This window comes from Epinephelus lanceolatus, chromosome 18 (genome assembly GCF_041903045.1).
Source record: "Epinephelus lanceolatus isolate andai-2023 chromosome 18, ASM4190304v1, whole genome shotgun sequence".
NCBI classification, from domain to species: domain Eukaryota; kingdom Metazoa; phylum Chordata; class Actinopteri; order Perciformes; family Serranidae; genus Epinephelus; species Epinephelus lanceolatus.
Window position 1 is genome coordinate 25643226 of NC_135751.1, and position 18226 is coordinate 25661451.

Genomic DNA, 18226 nt, shown 5'->3' on the forward strand with positions numbered 1-18226 from the left:
TTTACAACTTCTTAACACAATATCAATTAAATTTGGATCTAATAACCTCAAGTGATTGATTTTGATTTTTGTGAACTGGCCATGTTTGGTTGGTTTTCAGGCGCTATTGTTTCAAAGGATATATCTGACTTCTCAAGTTTCCCAGTTTAATTTCAACTTGAATGTTGACTTATAGGTATACTATGCAGGATTGTCAGTTACCGTTTATAAACTCGCCTTGGTGCCCTGTCCCTCAGATGCCTGCTGCCTACGGTCTTGCACCTGGTATCTCATTTATAAACATTGCATACGCACAAAACAAGGCCTGAAAGAGGGGTGTGCCACTTCCCACGGAAAAGTTGTGATCTATAAAAACGGACTTAATAGGAGAAACTTTGACCCATGCTTACGAACATTTTGGAGATGGGAAGGCATGGAGGAGTGAGGCGAAAGCCTGATTGTAGAAATTGTCAAATATTTTTTTGGTGAATGCCATTTTTGGCTACGCACTGTTTTATAAATGAGACCCTTAGTCGCTACATTTTTTATGAAGCCCCAACTTCACCTGAGGAAAAAAAAACAAGAAAATACAGGCAGAGGGCAGATCCAAAAAAATTACACCACCACACACTTCTAGTGGGTCAAAAGTGATGATTGAGAGAATTTACTTCTGTATGAGTCTAGGGTTAGGATATTCTTTTAGGAAAATCTGACATGGTAGGCCTATATCTTTAACATTATACTGATTTTACACATACAGCAAATGTTGGCTGATGTGAGGCGTCCATGTCTGTTAAGATTTTAGACACTTCTGTCTTATTAAGCATCAGTTCAGGTTATATTCCCCAGCCCCAATTATGACTAGGATGTTGATACAAATGCTGTTTAACGTAGGAAATATAAGAAATATTATAACTCCAATATAACATGAATATGGCAGTACTCACCACCCTACTGTCTTTTGTTCTGAGCACACTGTCCTGTTTAAGAGTCAGTAAAGGCAGCTCTTGTTTCCTCAGTTTGGTGACTGTTTATAATGTTTTTCTGTCTTCATTTATTCCATAGCTTCTTTCCTCTCTTAATAAAAAAGTCTGCTGAGACATATAGTAGGGTTTGTATTTTACAGTGAATATCCTGTAATATACATTTGTATCAATATTTCATGATCTGTCATTAAATTTCCTCTCTCCGTCTCTCCTGTTGTAGGCAGTTTCTGTGGAGCTTCAGACTTCCTGGCGAAGCCCAGAAGATTGATCGTATGATGGAGGCGTTTGCCTCCAGGTACTGCCAATGCAATCCCGGCGTCTTCCAGTCCACAGGTACCACACACACACACACACACACACACACACACACATACACACAGTTCAGCAGACATATGAGTCAGACTCAGCCAGACAGTCCAGGACAGATAATATGGGCCAGCCAGACCACCTCAGCCTCAGATCAGTGTTTCTGGCTGTCTGTCTTCCCCCATTAGGCATCTGGACCTTTTCAGGCTGCATAAATCTTTAGCATGTGACCACAGCCCTGAAGATTTTCCCCATAACACTTAAGAATATGACCACTTTCTGATACCTGTTCACTTTTCACTCTCCCAACGTAGTTAGCAGCTTCCTCACTAACCACAATGCGATCACTATTTGTGTCTCCAGCAGCGATAATGAAATCGATTACCGGTCAATAGTGGTCATTAGTGCAGTCTCAGCCCGCCGCACGTCGTTTGCTGCCTCCGTGTTAACTGAGCGAGTGCTGAGGAGGACGCAGGTGACAGCTCAGGTCATGAATATTGATGTGGTGCAGTGGTGACACACCCAGACTTACTTATTGGTCATCTCTCAGGACCGGAGCGCTCAGGGTTGTAAATTATAGTGCAGGGGATGTTGACTGGGGCAGTTAGTGTGTGGATGGATGAGGTGGAGGATGGTTAGCAGGAGTTATGATGTGGAGTCGTGGGAGCATTAGATCATGGATGTGTGTGTGTGTGTGTGTGTGTGTTAGAACTGCACGATATAAGGAAAATATGTGATAATATTGTTGAATATCACTAACTACAGACACACCTGTATTTACATCTATGCACAATAGCTTCTATACCTTGTGTTATAACTCTTATCACGATATAAGACAATAAAAATAAGAAAAAGTAAGACAGGTAGTGTTTTTTTTCTGTATTCTTTAGGTGGTAGGTTGTCTTTGGAGATGCGTTGTAATGTGCTCTGTACAGTGAATGATCCATTGTCCCAATTGCAGCATTCTCCTTTTAAATGCCATCATCCCTCACATTGGTTGCCAATCAGAGCTTTTGACATGTCACATACTTATAATTCCCATGCGCGAATGCCGACAAATAGGTTCCCCTGTGAAAGTTTATATATACTTTATAATATCAATAATTTCAGATTAAGGCCAAGTGACAAAAGATGAATAGTTTTAATAATTTTCACACTAGTCCATAAACTCCAAGCAAGAAAACATGTTCTTACTCAGACACATGTGGGCTCGTGCTATGTGTCCCGATGACAAACGCTGTATAATTACCTCCACAGACACCTGCTACGTCTTATCATTTGCCATCATTATGCTGAACACAAGCCTGCACAATCCCAACGTCAGAGACAAACCCCCTGTGGAACGCTTCATCTCCATGAACAGAGGGATCAATGAGGGGGGAGACCTCCCAGAGGAGCTACTCAGGGTAAGAGCTTTGACTTTATTAGTTCGTTAGGTATGACAAATGTATCCTGTGCAGTGTGCACGGAAAGAGAAATCTATATGAATTACTCCGCCATGCGAAGCAGTGTCACGCTTCACTAATTGAGATGTTGCTGCTCAGCAGAATTAGATTGTCTCCCCAGATACTGATGCTAATAATCTTTCGTGATCTCTCAAGGAAACACACAAAAAAGCAAGTTGATCTACCCACATACTGTAGGCTGATGTCTTTACTAATGTGCTCTTGGCTTCTTTTAAGTAGAAAAAGACACTTTGTTTGTCATCTTGCAGAGTCGTTGAGGTATGAATCATTGTCTCTCACTTTCTGACACCGAAGTAGAATCTGTCAGTGTCTTGCTTAATGTTAGTCTGAAGGCTGGGTTGAATGTTTAGAGCCTGAAAGTGATAATGCGAGTTTTTCTGTCCTATAACCTTTCCTCTCTTTTTTAATTCTCTCTCCGTCCAGAATCTTTACGACAGCATCAAGAGCGAACCCTTTAAGATCCCAGAGGATGATGGGAACGACCTGACGCACACGTTCTTCAACCCAGACAGAGAGGGCTGGCTGCTTAAATTAGGTTAGTGTGTGTGTGTGTGTGTGTCTGCACATTCCCCTTGCTGAGGGAATGCAAGATACCCTGGATGACTTTATTTGGTTACTCTTGCAGTTATCCTCACTACAACTGCGGCTTTATTCTCACTGGCGATGGAGAACAAGAGGACAGAGAGAGGTTAATATCACTCTTGCTCTCTCAGTTGATGCTGAAGTGAAGCTTTCTTTGATACGGACAGATACAGTATACATAGCGGACTCGATCCCTAGTTTGCAACACCCATCCATAGAAGGGCTTTATGAGACAGAACAGTGAGCAAGACACAATAAAACACACATTACAAACATTTAAAAACTAGACATGAGTGTGAGTTTGCTGCTAAATTAACCAGGATTTTTTAGCGCTCTTAAAAGTGGTGGAGTTTGCAGCAAATTTCAAGGGATCAGGTCGTGAGTTCCAGGACTTTGTTCCTCTCACAGAAAAAGCTGTGTGAGCAAAAAATGTTTTGCAGGATGGAGCCTCACAGTTGCCACCTCAAGCTGCTCTGGTGGATCTGCTAAAGCCCGTAATCTCTCAATGTATTTGCAGAATGGCTGCGGAGCAAGTCCATTTAAACATTTTGTGTAACAGATAAGGGTGATATTATCTTGTAGCGTTTGTGCCAACACATCAGTTTCTCTCAGGTACATTTCTGAACCTTGTTGAGGTGGAATAGATAACTGTATGCACATGGCAGATATGCAAGGTGCTAAACATAGCGTACATGAAGGAAAAAAGTGATGAGTGCACACTTCATGCCACAATATTAGTACAGCATTTCAATCCTACTTGTAGTTTTTGACCTGAGGAAGATCCAAGTAGGATCGGAAATGATCGCATGATGACATGCAATTTGACTCACTTTCCCCAAATTCTCCAACAATGCCAGACCAGCAGGCATCAGGCATGGAAACTATGCTTGGCTGTGCTTCTTTATAGCACCCATATTATAATTTACTCATATAAATCATCACTGGCAGAAATATCTATCATCAGCAAATATCAGAGAGGTTCACAATAAAGGTGAAAATAAAAAGAGATGATATAAATACAGAAATAAACCAATGCTGCCAGTGTGAATAATATTAATACCATTGATCAGAAGTAAGTAAGAGGAGAAAAACGTGGCACAGAATGACTGACTGACAGAATGACACACTGACAGTTTCCGTGATTATGTACAGCATACCATACCATGACTTAGTCATACCAAAAATATTAGGAGAAAAAAAAAACATTTGGCCACAGGGGGAGCCACAGCGATCGGTCGCATTTTAGCCATTTTTAAGCATTTTTCTGTTGTTATAGCGCCACCCAGTTGCCAATTAGAGTTAAATTTCTCCAGTCACCTTGAGGCGTCCTGTTCTACATATCTACCAAGTTTAGTAAAAATCGATATGGCGGTTAGGCCCAGATAAGAAATTAGCTCTCTAGCGCCCCCATTTTGTTTGATGGGGTCAATAATGGAGGGGTCCCCTCAGATTATGTGTGGTCATACGCCTACAAAGTTGCGTGGTGATCGGTGAAACCCTTGAGATGTTATACACCTTTATGTGATGAGCCACACCTTCCGCAATATTCATTGCCTTATAGAAGCTCAGTTTTAGTAAGTTTTCCAACTTTTGCCGAGAGGGAACTTTAGATATTGGTCCCTAGATTATGTTCACTGAGTTTCATGCAGATCGGTCAAACTTCCTAGGAAGAGATCGATTTTAAGTGTTTTTCAAAAAATTCAAAATGGCAGAAAATCTATATAACCGGAAGTTATGGGTTCTTGAGGCAAATTTGTTCCTCATGAGGAGAGGTATCTCTGTGCAAAGTTTCATGTCTCTACGACATAAGGGGCATGAAATATGCCCATTCAAAGTTTGCAATTTCAATCAGTTGCTATAGCGCCCCCTTTGGCCAATTGATGTAATATTGCGTCATTCGCATCCTCCCATGACCCTCTACCACTGTGCCAAATTTCACATGGATCGACCAAGTCAGTGAGGAGAAAAACGTGGAACAGACACACAGACAAACAGACACACGGACAGAGTTTTCGTCATTATATGGTAAGATTATGCATTGGTTTTCTTTAATACTATAAGTTTACATTGCCTAATTGAACTGTAAAGTACACTGTGATTAAATTATATCCTTTTAGATGAAATAAATTTGCTATACTGTTTTAGGCAGTTGCAGAATTAAGTTTCAATATTACTACTCCATCAGTTTTATTATCCAGGGCCTGCAGATCCTTAAAATGTCTTACATTCATTTTTTTTTTATAAATATCAGGGCCTTAAAAGTCATTAAATTGTCTTAAATTTGAAATTGTGAGGTCTTAATTGCCACAATCATTTCATCTATTTTAATTTATCCATCTTTTAATTTCTTTCCCTCAAATGAGTCGAGCTTGTCTGCATCAAAGTCCACATTTTCGGAATCTTTAAATCTACAGCTGAAGCTAATACTATGTTTTTACTTTATACCTGCAAATGTATAATAATTGAAGTCATTCTAGTAACAATATTCCTACATAAAGCCTGCCCATACCCACGCATATAGGTCCTATATAGGTTATAAATTCAGTTAAAAATCGTCTTGGAAAGGTCTTAAAAAGCAGTAAACTTTCTGAAACCTGTACACACCTTCTTTTTATCTACAGCACTTCAAATGTTATTCTTATTTATGTGTAACCTTTAAGTTGCTAATTTGTGTCCCTTGCCTTCTTACATGCCGTTGAAAACAGGGTTACATACTGTATGTCATAACCAGCTTGGAGGGCCACTGACAAGAAGGGAAAGATAAGATAAGATAAGATCATCCTTTATTCGTGCCACAGTGGGGAAATCTGCAACATCACAGCAGCAGAGGGACAGCGCAAACAGGAAGCATCAGTAGAAAAAAAACCCCACAAAGCAATATATAGGTATACGTATCAGTAAAAAGAAAAACACAGCTCAGTGTTATAAATAAACTGTACAAAACAAAGAGCAATACTGTAAGCAAGTACAGCAGTATAAAAACACAAAACAATATAAAAGAAGGAGAATATGATAAAGAGACAGGCTATTTACATTATTGCATGTATCATGTGTAGGTGTTTCACTGAAAGACACCAAGAATGTAGTTAAATTAACTGATTGATTTACAAGAACTCTAATTAAATAGCGCAAGATATGGGATGTGGATGGCAGTTACGGCGGTAGTGTCAGTGAGAGGATGTGTTAGAAGTATGGTGAGATTGTGGGGAGAAAACTAACAAACGGAGGTGGCAGCTTATATAGTGACTGGGGGCGCAGGTGCTCCTAGTCAAGCCCAGTTTTACTCGAAGTTGTTGAAATCCAGCACTTGGGCAGTGACTTGTGGCGTCAGAAAGCAATGAAAAATGGCGTCCTTTAACGTCCACATGATGCACAGCCAGTTGCTGTTATAGTTTAACAACTCCCAGCGGTGTGAGGGGGAAATGCAGTGGGATAAGGACGAAAGTTAAGGCGGTGAAAGTCCAACAGACACCGACTTTCACCCGAGAGAGTGGTGTTTGTGTCCCCTAAGATTCGAAAGCCAAACCATGTTTTTCCTAAGACCCTAACCACGTGTTTTTGTTGCTGAAGGAAAAAAGTCAATTTGCGGTGTTGTACTGACGTAGTGCATTTATTTTGAAAGAGACTGTATGTAAATGTTAAATTTCCTGTGAAAACGGAAGTGTATTTTGAAAGAAGACAATGCATATAACAGGCAGAACTTGACACGGTGTCCCAGAACATCATATGTGGACGGGGAAGGTCCATGACCAAACGTCAATATGTGACAAGGTCAGAGTGAGAATGTGTTGCCCAGTCAGCAGACAAGGCACAACCTCTGTGGTGGAGGGCCGTCACACACACTTTTTATTTCCACTTGGCTCGGAAAGCCATCTATTTGTAAGGTCTGGAGTGTTTAAGTTGTGCACATTCTCACTGCACGATCACGCCTTATAAAAAAAAAACATTTTACAGTATGAAAATTGCTCGTTTTATTGTGCATCTGTAATGTTTACACAATCATCTTAATGCAGTTTGGGAAAGAACACACACTGTAATTATTTGCTCTGTATGAGCGTGTGTGTGTGTGTGCCAGAGATTGGATGTGGTTGTATGCTTTCCCAGTGAGGTAATATAGTTTTTGGTGTTATTTCCACTTTTTTTTTTACCATTTGTTCGTGTTTGTTTACACATGTTTTTGATTTGCTCCCTCGCTCTGCAGTTCACACTACATTAAAGACAGTTTATGTGCTTTCTTCAGCTCTTTAATTGTTGTTAGAGGTTGATTTATTATTGAACATGAAACAGTTTAATAGCCTGGATACTGTTTGTCAAAGGTTAAAGGGCAAACACACTGTAGGTGATCAGTTTTATTACAATGTTCACACACACAAACACACACACACACACACACACACACACACACACACACACCTGGCTCTGACCACGCACATTCCTCTCACGCTCTGTAACGTCTCTTTAGTCTCATCAAACTAGTGAGTACGAATGCAAATAGCCCCATTGTGGCTCACAGACCTAACATGATTACATTCTAGTACGGTTCCTCCCTGGAGCCATTTCCCGCACCAGTTCTTGCTATAATATTTCTAATTTAACTCTCTAAAAATAAACCCTGGAGGATGTGAAGGAATAAATGCCTTTTTTAGCAAATCTCTCTCTGTGCCGAGCGGAAATTTGGCCACGCTAATTCAATAGCCAGAGTCTATTGAAATGTAAGGGAACCCGGAGCTTTTGTAATTACGTGTGGCCCATATAGGCTCACATGTGAGGCGCCATGAAAACAGGAAGGAAATGCTGCAGTGAAAAGTGTTGTGACCGTAAGGGATGGTTAGTATTGAGAGGAACCAATCAGGAATGTTAGGTCAAAGCGCCCACACAGGAAATGATCAGACAGTGCTTGTGCTCATGTGCACGTCTTCATGTTGTGGATCATGTGTGTGTGTGAGCCCAGGTTTGCGTTTGAATGTCTTCCTCACAGCCTGCATGCGCACATCGTTCATGCGTCTCCCACCAGGAGAGCTTCCTCAGTGTCAGCAAGTGGTGTTTTCCTCCAACACTGCAGTCACTGCCAGAGGCTAAATTCTGCTTCAAACCAAAGTGTTGGATGCTCGTGCTCTGTCTCCCTCTCTCGCTCTCTGCTTTTTTTGGATGTGGTTTGCACAAGTTAACACGTGAGGTGGTGAACTTGCTCTGGGGTCCGGTTTGTGTGTGTTTCTGTGCTTACATATCTACATGTGTGTTCCTTCAGGGGTGCTTTAGGTGCCACGTTAGGTTCATATCAAGTGCTGTTTGCTCCCCTCTCCCGGGAGCCGACGGGGTTTTATCTTGTTGCCTTTTAAAAATGAATACGCAAAGTCAGCAATAATTTATCAGTTGCGTGAGTCATCATTTAACTAAGATGAAAGTTGGGAGAGATAGTGGTGTGTGATTGTAATCGCATACAATTCAGTTTTTTCAAACTGGCTTGCCTGCATGTTTCTGAAAGTCAAAGGGAACTTTGTCTTTATTGCAGGTTTACTTTTGAACATCCAGCCACAGCAGCATAAACCTGAAACAGTGTTTAAAACATGGAGAGAACACCTTAAAAAGCCCTGTAGCACCCAATAATGTAATGATTTCTTGAAAATATACTTAAATTTACACTTAACCTGATCAAAAATGTAATAACTTGACCAATTGTAGTAATATGTCCTGACTGTACACTATAAAAGTAACCCTCATAGCTACTGTGACGTCACCAATTGGTTTGTGGACTCCTGTTTTGAAGCCTCGAGTTTGGCATATTGGCCTTTGCCATCTTGGTTTTTTGGAGCCAGAAGTGACGATATTTGGAGGAGAGGGTGGTGCTATAGGGGAACAAGGGGTGGATCTGACTATTGGCAGACAGCCTGTCACTCGAGTGGCCATGCCCTTAGTAAACAGGTGAGTTATAATGTTATTAATGTTGAAATTGGCTTTCGAGACCAAGGCTGTTGAACCAGGCTGTAAACCTGGGCATGTTAACCTAGGGGTGTGCAGTGATTGAACTGCGTCTGGAGCTGGCTTCAAGTGGCCATCTGATGAACTGCAGATTTTGACACTTCTCACTGGCTTCACTTTTCAACCTGGAGTTTGCTTCTTGGTCCAGACGGATATCGTAATAACATTTTTACTAATAATGTAATTCTTTTGGTGGGTCAGGGGTTTTTTTAACTGCTGATGTGGAAAAAGTAGTGCCATGTTAGCCCAAGTGTCAAAAGTGTCAAAAACTGCAGTTCCTTGAATGGCCACTTGAGGCTGGCTCCAGAAGCCAGTCAATCCCCGTAGACCCCCATGTTAAAATGTCCACCTTTACAGCAGAAATAAACATGCTTGCAGCCTGGTACAAAAACAGTTAGGGTCTCTGAAGCTAATTTTAACATTCATGACAGATGCACAGAGGAAGAATTTTTATGTAACTCACCTGTTTACATTTAATTAAGGCTTAAAGTTATGCAGAATTAAGGGCAGGGCTGCTTGTCTGCAAACCATCGTTATGGTCAGATCCACCCCTTGCTCCTTCAAAGCTTCACCTTCTCCACTAAATATGGTGAAAAACACAGCATGGCGATGGCTAAAATGTAGAACACGAGGCTTCAAAACGGGAGTCCACAAACCAATGGGTTACGTCACACTAGCTTTGTCCATTATTTTCAACAGTCTATATTTTTGCCCATTGAAAACACTAATATTTGACACTGATTTCACATTTGGAAATGTAAACTGTAGGCTTAATGTAGAATTTCAAATTTATAACGAATGGTAAGTGGTACTTTGTTATAAGGCAAAGATGCATCAAGCTGAAACCCCTATCAATGGTAAATTAACCCACTAATAAATCAATGCAGGCAAGTAATGCAAGGGAGCGATGAAGGCAAAACAATGGTGTCAGTTTCCACAAAATGTTCTTTGTCATCTAAGTCAGCAGTGATTCTTACTGAATAAAGTGTTTCCTTACCTTGCCTGACCTTATGAAATTTCTGCATTAGTAGAGGGGGGTTTAAAAACCCAAATATAAACCTGATAAATACATTCAAACAGTACAACCAAACTCCTTAAATAGCTCTGGGAGGGTAAGAACAAGCAGGAAGTGGGTAGAGAGGAGTTCATTTATTCTAATTCATTGATTTACTACTTATGAGAGATCTAGTAATGGTGACCCATCATTACAACAACACAGCTTTAATATGCGATTTAGGATTAGATATTTAATGTCTCTTTAGTTTATGGTACAATTATTTTGCAGTGTTATTACAATATCAGTTAGGACATTTTATTACATTTTTGATCAAGTTAAGTACAAATTTTATTTCATTTTAGGAAAATGTAACATCACTGGGTGCTACAAAAAATTAAAAACAAAAGAAGTAACATACAGTGTCAATTTTAAACCTTCCTCTACATGTAGGGTCAGCCATGTCGTAGAAAACGACATAAACTTTTGAAAACTAATTGTCTTTTCAATGACATACTGCTTATTAAGTGTTAACATGTATCTAATTGCCACATGACACGATCATGTGGTTGATAATAAGCAGCCTGTCTTACACAGGAAATTGAATCACAGCTGTGAACACAAAAATGTATTGTTCGGTCCTTCGTCATGACTCATAACAGATCTGTAGGTCTGAGTTCGCAGCAGATATCCATATAATACTACCTTATGTAAATGGACTGCATTTATGTAATGCTTTTCTCGTCTTAGCAACCATTCAACCAACACAAGTACCATTCAGCCTATTCATACACATATTCATACACTGGTGGCCAAGGCTACCGTACAACATGCCACCTGCTCATCAGATAAGCATTCACACGCACTCATCCAGCGATAGCACAGCCATCCGATTGGTAGACCGCAGCTTCACCTTCTGAGCTGCTCTATAAAGTCTATTTAATTTTACACAGTTGTTCACAAGAATGGATGTGGGTCAGCTTCGTTAATGAGTGTCACATCCCGGCTCTCTTTCCTGATGGGAGACGGCCAGTCTGTCACTGTTGCCTTTGTGTGACTTCCTGTCTCCTCTTCCTCTTCCTGTCAGGGGGCCGAGTGAAAACCTGGAAGAGACGGTGGTTCATCCTGACTGACAACTGCCTCTACTACTTTGAATACACAACAGTGAGTGTCACACTAAGATGATGTTTTGATCTGTAAAGTGCCACTTGGCAATTTGTGCTGGTTTCTGTGTTTGTTCGTCTACGGATGAAGACATGAAGAAAATACACTTCATGAATATTGTCTGGTTTCCAAATCCAGGACCTTTAAGAATTTGGGGGTACCATGACAAATCCTGTGATTATAATGCATCGGGGGAAATCTACACTCTAAAAAATAAGGGTTCTCAAAAGCCGAGGATTTGGCCAGAATAATTTGCTTCTAAGGAACCATTCTTTGAAGACAGGGTTCTTTGTACAACACAGGTGTCCATTAAGAGCCCTTTTCACCCAAAGAACCCTTTTTCTTCAAGGATTGATGAAAGCATTGAAAGCCCTCAAATATTTAGATCTAATCCCATGTTTAAAATGGTACTTTTAAATGTAGATGTCCCTGGAATCCTCTTAATCAATCCATGTTACTTGTGTTCTGCCATAGCTGATATATTTACCATCATTTCATGCCATTAACGAGTACTTGATACTTGGCATTTTGTATTCGGCTCTAATTTGTAACCGTGATTTGGTTCCCAACCCTACTGCATCACTGAAACAGTAAAGGCTGCAGTAGTAGTGACGTCACAAAATCTTCACCCCCTTAAGAACTGGCACTGCACCACATCAGCCCCGGCCCTTTAGGAGCCTTAAGAGTCCCAAGGCAGCTGGACGTGGTTCACTTGGCCCCAGGCTGAACTGTTAAACTTAAATCATGATTAGGGGGAGAGAGATCAATGGGTAATGTTATCACTTACTAACTTTAGAGCTCACCTAGGTGGGTACTAGATGAAACCCTTGGAATATAAACGGGTTTTTTGGTAGAACCTCCTGGATGGGTTCATGTTAGCACCCCTAAGGCTCATTTGTACTTCCTGTTTCAAACACTGTAAACGTCACTGTCTTTACACTTCAATGCGTCCTGTATGATTGCATAGATGCAGCCAATAGATGGCAGGACAGAGTCAAAACAACAAATGAGGAGATGGTGGAGAAGGTCGTACTGTTTTACCTCTAAGCAAAGGCAGTGTTGTAGACAGCGGTGGTCTGTGCGGCGATTATATACCTCCCAACATGTGGATGGAGAATTCTTTTCACTATTCCCCCTATATATTACTATTACTGATTTGTTCCATTCCGCCATTATGTAAAGTTCCTCATCGTCTCCTGCGGTCATATCTTGCTACAACTATGCTACACTGCGTCCACGATCTCCAGTGGTACTACGCTGTTTTATCCGTATCTGTAGGCTTTCAGAAAACATACACAAATACGGATGAAATGACCACATTTCAATGGACAGAAGGCTTCGTCTGTCTTCGTCTCCGTATTTAACATTGAGCTTAAATAAGCCCTTAGAACAGTGGTTCCCAACTGGTCCAGCCATGGGGTCCAGATTTCTGCTTAGTCATTAGTTCAAGGTCCACACAGTTTAACATAGTCATTGGGGTCATAGCTGTGTTTGGCCAAGTTGTTGAGCTAGTTTGCTGTCTCTGTCAGGTAGCTGTGCGTTAGTTACTGACTCTACAGCAAGAAACGCCACTTCAAAATAAAAGCTCTGATTGGGAAATTTGCTTGTCTTCAAAGTGTGTTTATTATAAACCCTTCAGGTCCCTTCAGAATGGACCCACAACTGATCAGTTTGGAACAACTGTGATGGTTTTAGGTAGGACTCTTTATGTTGGGTTCAAGGTAGAACCCTCTGAAAAAGTTCCAGGTGAAACCTTTAAAAAATAAGGAAACAGAGAGGGCTCTCCTGACAAGCTGAAGAACCCTATATGGCTCTAGTCAGCACCTTTGTTTCTAAGAAGGCAGATCAATGTGGGGAAATCAGGGACATTCAGTGTCTTGTAATTGCTACTGTAGCTGCTGCTAAATGCTTTAGTGGTCATCAGTTGTCAGTTATGTCTGGCACTTGTGTAATGTTACCCCAGACAGACTTGTGTGCGTCTGGCAACAGAGAGCGTTTATTCATCTGTGTTTTCTTCTTTTGTGTTTGTCTATCCACAGTGTCACTCTCTGTAAGAACAAGTTTATATGTGTGTCGTTGAAGATTTTTATCATTGCCTCACTGTCCCTGCTAGCTGCTACATCAGCACTGTCCTCTCTCTACTCTGGTATTATCCTTCAGGACACTATCATTATGTCCCGTCCTCTCGTCCGACTGCTCCACACACACACACATTATCTGCTCCGTTAAAGAGCAGTGAGGGCGAGAGGAGGGGGGGGGGGGGGGGGGGGGCAAGGTTGATTTCCACACTAGCAAAACATGTCAGAGAGGATTTTATCCTTTACTCTTCTCTTTCTTTTTTCACTCTGTCTGTTTCTTCCCTTCTAATCTTTATTTTATGATTTTAAATGCAAGACTTTCTTTGTCTTGCTTCCTGCTTTGCCATCCGTTGTTCTCTGTCTTTGTATTTACGTGGTTGTTTTTCTGTGCCCTCTCATGTTTCTCCTTCTCATCCCTCTCTCTTTTAGGACAAGGAGCCTCGTGGGATCATCCCACTGGAGAATCTCAGCATCAGGGAGGTGGAGGAGCCCAGGAAACCTGTGAGTGTTGCCTCATTAGAGACCTCACCCTTAGATCATACATCAACGGCCTCTTCTCCTCTGTTACTGTGTTTATTGTGTGTTTACATTGTACGTAAATGTCTCGATCAGCATGCAGTCAAATCTCACAGTAGCACATAATTGATGCTCTGCTCTTTGTCCGTCCTCCAGAACTGTTTTGAGCTCTATAACCCCAACCACAAGGGCCAGGTGATCAAAGCCTGCAAGACGGAGGCAGATGGGCGTGTTGTCGAGGGCAACCACGTGGTGTACAGGATATCGGCACCCACGCCGGAGGAGAAAGAGGAGTGGATAAAATCCATCAAGTAAGACTCCTTACAAGTTAAAGCAGAAGTTTGACATTTTGAGAAACATGTTTTGTGTTCGTCATCTGAAGTCTCCTTACCGTAAAACCCCTCCCAAAACCATAACTTGTTTTTATACCAAACAAACCCAATATGTAGAAGTGCTGGTAGGAAGATGCAGATGTTGTTAAAGTTTGGATGGAGTTAGGCCAGCTGTGTCTTTCTGTTTCCAGTCATTATGCTAAGCTAACCTGCTGGCGGTATCTTCATACCTTAGCATACAGGCAGGAGGGTATCAATTGTTTTATTGTATAATTGGGATAAAAAAAAAATTGTTCCAATATTCATTTAATTAAGATCTTTAAATCAAACCTAAATTAGGTAATGCACCAGCATTACTGTAGGTGCTGTGCACATGCCGCGTCTTTAACCGCCTGGAAAACGCGAGGTCGGGCGCTGGACACTACTTTTATGCCTTTTTTGAGCCAGCTTTCATGAGCACGGCGGCAGGTTGCATCTGAGGTTGATAAGCAACCCTTACACTCACCTTATCATATCCTATTTAGTTCAAATTCTGAGTGCAGAGCTGATCTTGTTCCAGGCACTGTTTATGTGTATGGTTATATTGTCCCTGGGACAGATGAAAGGTTTTGACAGCTCTGCACCAAAATGATCAACTTTTCTGTGTTTATCACTGATTGATATTTACAGAAGAAGGGAAAGATATCTGTCGGCTGTGATTGGTTGTTTCTCGTCACATGACATGCAGCGTGCGCTGCTGCGTTCCAAAAGTTGAATTTGGTTTATCTTGGGCGCAGCTGAAAAAAAGGGTGCTCAGGAACAACAACACGTGCACGACACTCTGGTGTTTGAGCACAGCTGCCCCGCGGTTACATAGAAAACTATGAATTTGAGGGTGCAAAAAACGTGGCATATCTTGTGATGTGTGGTTGACTTCATGAGTTGACTACAGTGACAAGCTGCTGCTCAGTAATGCTTAACATTCAAAAATATTAGCGAAAGACAGAACCCTTAAAAAAACATAGACGTAGAACACTCGTTCATAAACTATGGTACGTGTTCCCGGGGTGGTACATGAGCTCCCTCTAGTTGTATGCAGAGGAATATCCAAAATATTACCAGACAGATTAAATACATTTCAGTAAATATAATGCTATCTTTCCCGTGATATTTTTGTTTTGATGTCAGCCTGCCATGGCACGTTCATGAATGTACCACATTCATACATCTATGATAAGTAAAAAGCTAAACTGTCATGGTAAGATTGTAAGTAGAGGGTGGATTGAATGGATTGAATTAAACCACAATCGTGTCTCTAAACAGGAGCTAATAGGAAGAAAAGTGCCCATCAGAAGGAGAATATTTCAAGCAGCCCTGTTGGAACTGATGTGGACAACAATCACCCGAGTGCTGTGGTGTATGAGAGTTGTGTGGAAGAGTTTAGGCACCAGTTCTAGTGCTACCTCTTTATACAGTGTGGCTGTAAACAGAATTCGGATTAGGAATAACCCTGCCTCCTGCATGAACTCTCTGTAGCTTAATAGGGTTGGCCAACACTACTGTATTTCAGTGTCGGTCATGATAGTGGTACGTGGAGAGCCTGATATTTTTTGAGGTGGTATGCGGTATAAAAAGTTTGCTTACATATAAAGGACAGTTTTTATCACAATCTAGTCTGGCCCATGGACCATTAGAACAATGCAGATGTAGAAGAGATCCAGGAAATATACTGACATGGGTTTAAAGCACCTAAACCTATACTAAGCATGCCATCACAAGATTTGATTTAAACAGCAAAACAAAGAACAACAGTGTGCTTTCTCTCTGTCAGATACCATACATAGCTCTCAGTAATAACAACCTTGCTGTCGGTGACCTAAATGTTGCTCTGTAATCGCCAGCATAGAAGATGGTGCAATGTCAAAGAGAGTTGGCTCAGCAGAACAGAGCACTTGTATACTGTAATATAGTGCAATCCCCCCCCTCCTCCTCCCCCATCTCTCCATACTCTCAAAGAGTATTCACTGGGGAAGTGATGTGGGATTAGTCACTGCTTATAGCAGCCCAGGGGTGAGCCAGCAAACCCAGTAAACCTATCCAGGAGAGGCAGCTCCAAACTGGGCTGACATACTCGCAGCCAGGGAGGCTAACGAGCCGCAGCTTGTGCTTCACCAGAGGGGTCCAAGAGGACTCAGGGTCTGGGGAGATAAAAGGCGTTTTATGGAAATGATGATTTTCCCCCTCTTCTAAAGCAGAGATGATCACAGAGGCAACGCTGTATCTGCTTATCTTGAGTCACAAACACACAGACCCAGATGATGGTGGACCAACTGGGTCAGTGGAGAAAGTGAGCTCATTGTTTAATAAACTGTGTCAGTAAAAGACAAAGTGTGTATTTTTATGTTTCACATTTCCCATTCCAATAAATATGTTAGGCTTTTATATATTTCTATGGAAAGAAATGGAGGGAATGTTATTTTGTATTAGTCACGGCAGCCTTGCTTGGATTTGATCACTCTACAGTGGAGTTTTTGTTTCCTGAAATTAGGTTGTGTAAAATGACAATGAGCAGTATGAAAGAGTGGGATAGTCATCGCATACAGGCTCATTCTTCAGCGCGTGACGTTGTAAAGGGAATCAGAGATATCCGCAGTGGGGGGTTGAGCCTCTTCTTGCTTTGTGCTGGTGCTAACAGGATTTAGCAGCCGTGAAACTGGGCTCCTCAGTAGAGCCCAAATGGCTTCCTGACTCACTCGCTCTCATTGTGCGCTGCGTTCTCCAGCTCCAAAAAAAGGGGGAAGCGGGTGAACCTAGAAGAGTCAATAATCTTGAGCACCTTTGTTCGCCTTCTTTTAGACCTATAAACCCTCAACTTGGCACAAGGCGGATAGTATGTGATTGTGTGTTTTACTATGGGTTCTGGAGGAGGTTCCAGCTGACTGGAGCACCAAGAAAAAACTTGGGAGGTGGGGGGGGGGAAACCATGGAAACCAAACTAGGTCACCGCACAAACTTTTTTCCTTTTTTTTTGATCTAGTTAAGGCAGGGGTTTGTATAAATGTGCCTACATTTCCATATCAAAGATGCTCGAGACCCTCCTCTCATGTGGCCTTATTATTTATTACATCGCTGTCCTTTGATTGGCTTCTTTTCCAGGGCCAGCATTAGCAGAGACCCGTTCTACGACATGTTGGCCACCAGGAAGAGACGCATCGCCAACAAGAAGTGAAGAGGAACGATCTTCTCAACCTCCAGCTCCTCCATCTTTCTCTCCTTCAGTTCATGGACACGTAAACCACACACACACACACACACACACACACACACTGCGAAGCTGGTTTACCAGAGACGACTGTCAACGGCGGAGAAGACCTTGATCCTGAAGACAAACCTCAGTTGCTCCCCTGGACTGTCTACAAGTCATGTGCACTTGCTGGGGAGACTTCACACGACTGAGGGGACAGCAGAGCTCCGGGAAAACCCAAATATAAGGACTCTTGCATGGAGCAGCACATAAACAACCAACCAGCCAGTTTGTCTCTCCTCCATCTCAAACACACCCCCTACCTCCCCCTCTCATGGTCATGACATGTTTCTAGGTCTCCCTAAAGCACAACTGCCATGTTTCAGGTGCACATGCATGCATGTGGGTTATTACAGACCAATATGTTTGTGTTTGTGTGTGTGCGTGTGTGTGTGTATGTGTGTGTGTATGCAGCAGTGTGCATGCTATCAGTGCACACAGCATCTACAGTATGGGTGCCTAAGTGTTCCCTCCACTGTGCTTTATGAAAAAGTTGTTGTAATTCAAAATCGGAGTTCAGACGTATGGTCGGGTTCACGGGGAGCGAAATGTGAGGGTCAA

At 41.8% G+C, this 18226-nt stretch overlaps 1 protein-coding gene across 2 annotated transcripts in view; it reads left to right on the forward strand.

Moving 5' to 3' along the window:
- cyth3b (cytohesin 3b) overlaps positions 1-17971 on the forward strand; it is a 56155-nt gene extending 38184 nt beyond the window's left edge. For both annotated transcript variants that reach the window (XM_033645403.2, XM_033645402.2), the window contains exons 7-13: positions 1186-1298; positions 2529-2677; positions 3161-3272; positions 11380-11456; positions 13964-14035; positions 14207-14361; positions 17518-17971. In XM_033645403.2, the coding sequence (XP_033501294.1) occupies positions 1186-1298; positions 2529-2677; positions 3161-3272; positions 11380-11456; positions 13964-14035; positions 14207-14361; positions 17518-17590 (751 nt within the window). In that variant the 3' untranslated portion in view covers positions 17591-17971. The remainder of the gene's footprint in view (positions 1-1185; positions 1299-2528; positions 2678-3160; positions 3273-11379; positions 11457-13963; positions 14036-14206; positions 14362-17517) is intronic.
- The last annotated feature ends 255 nt before the right edge of the window (positions 17972-18226 follow it).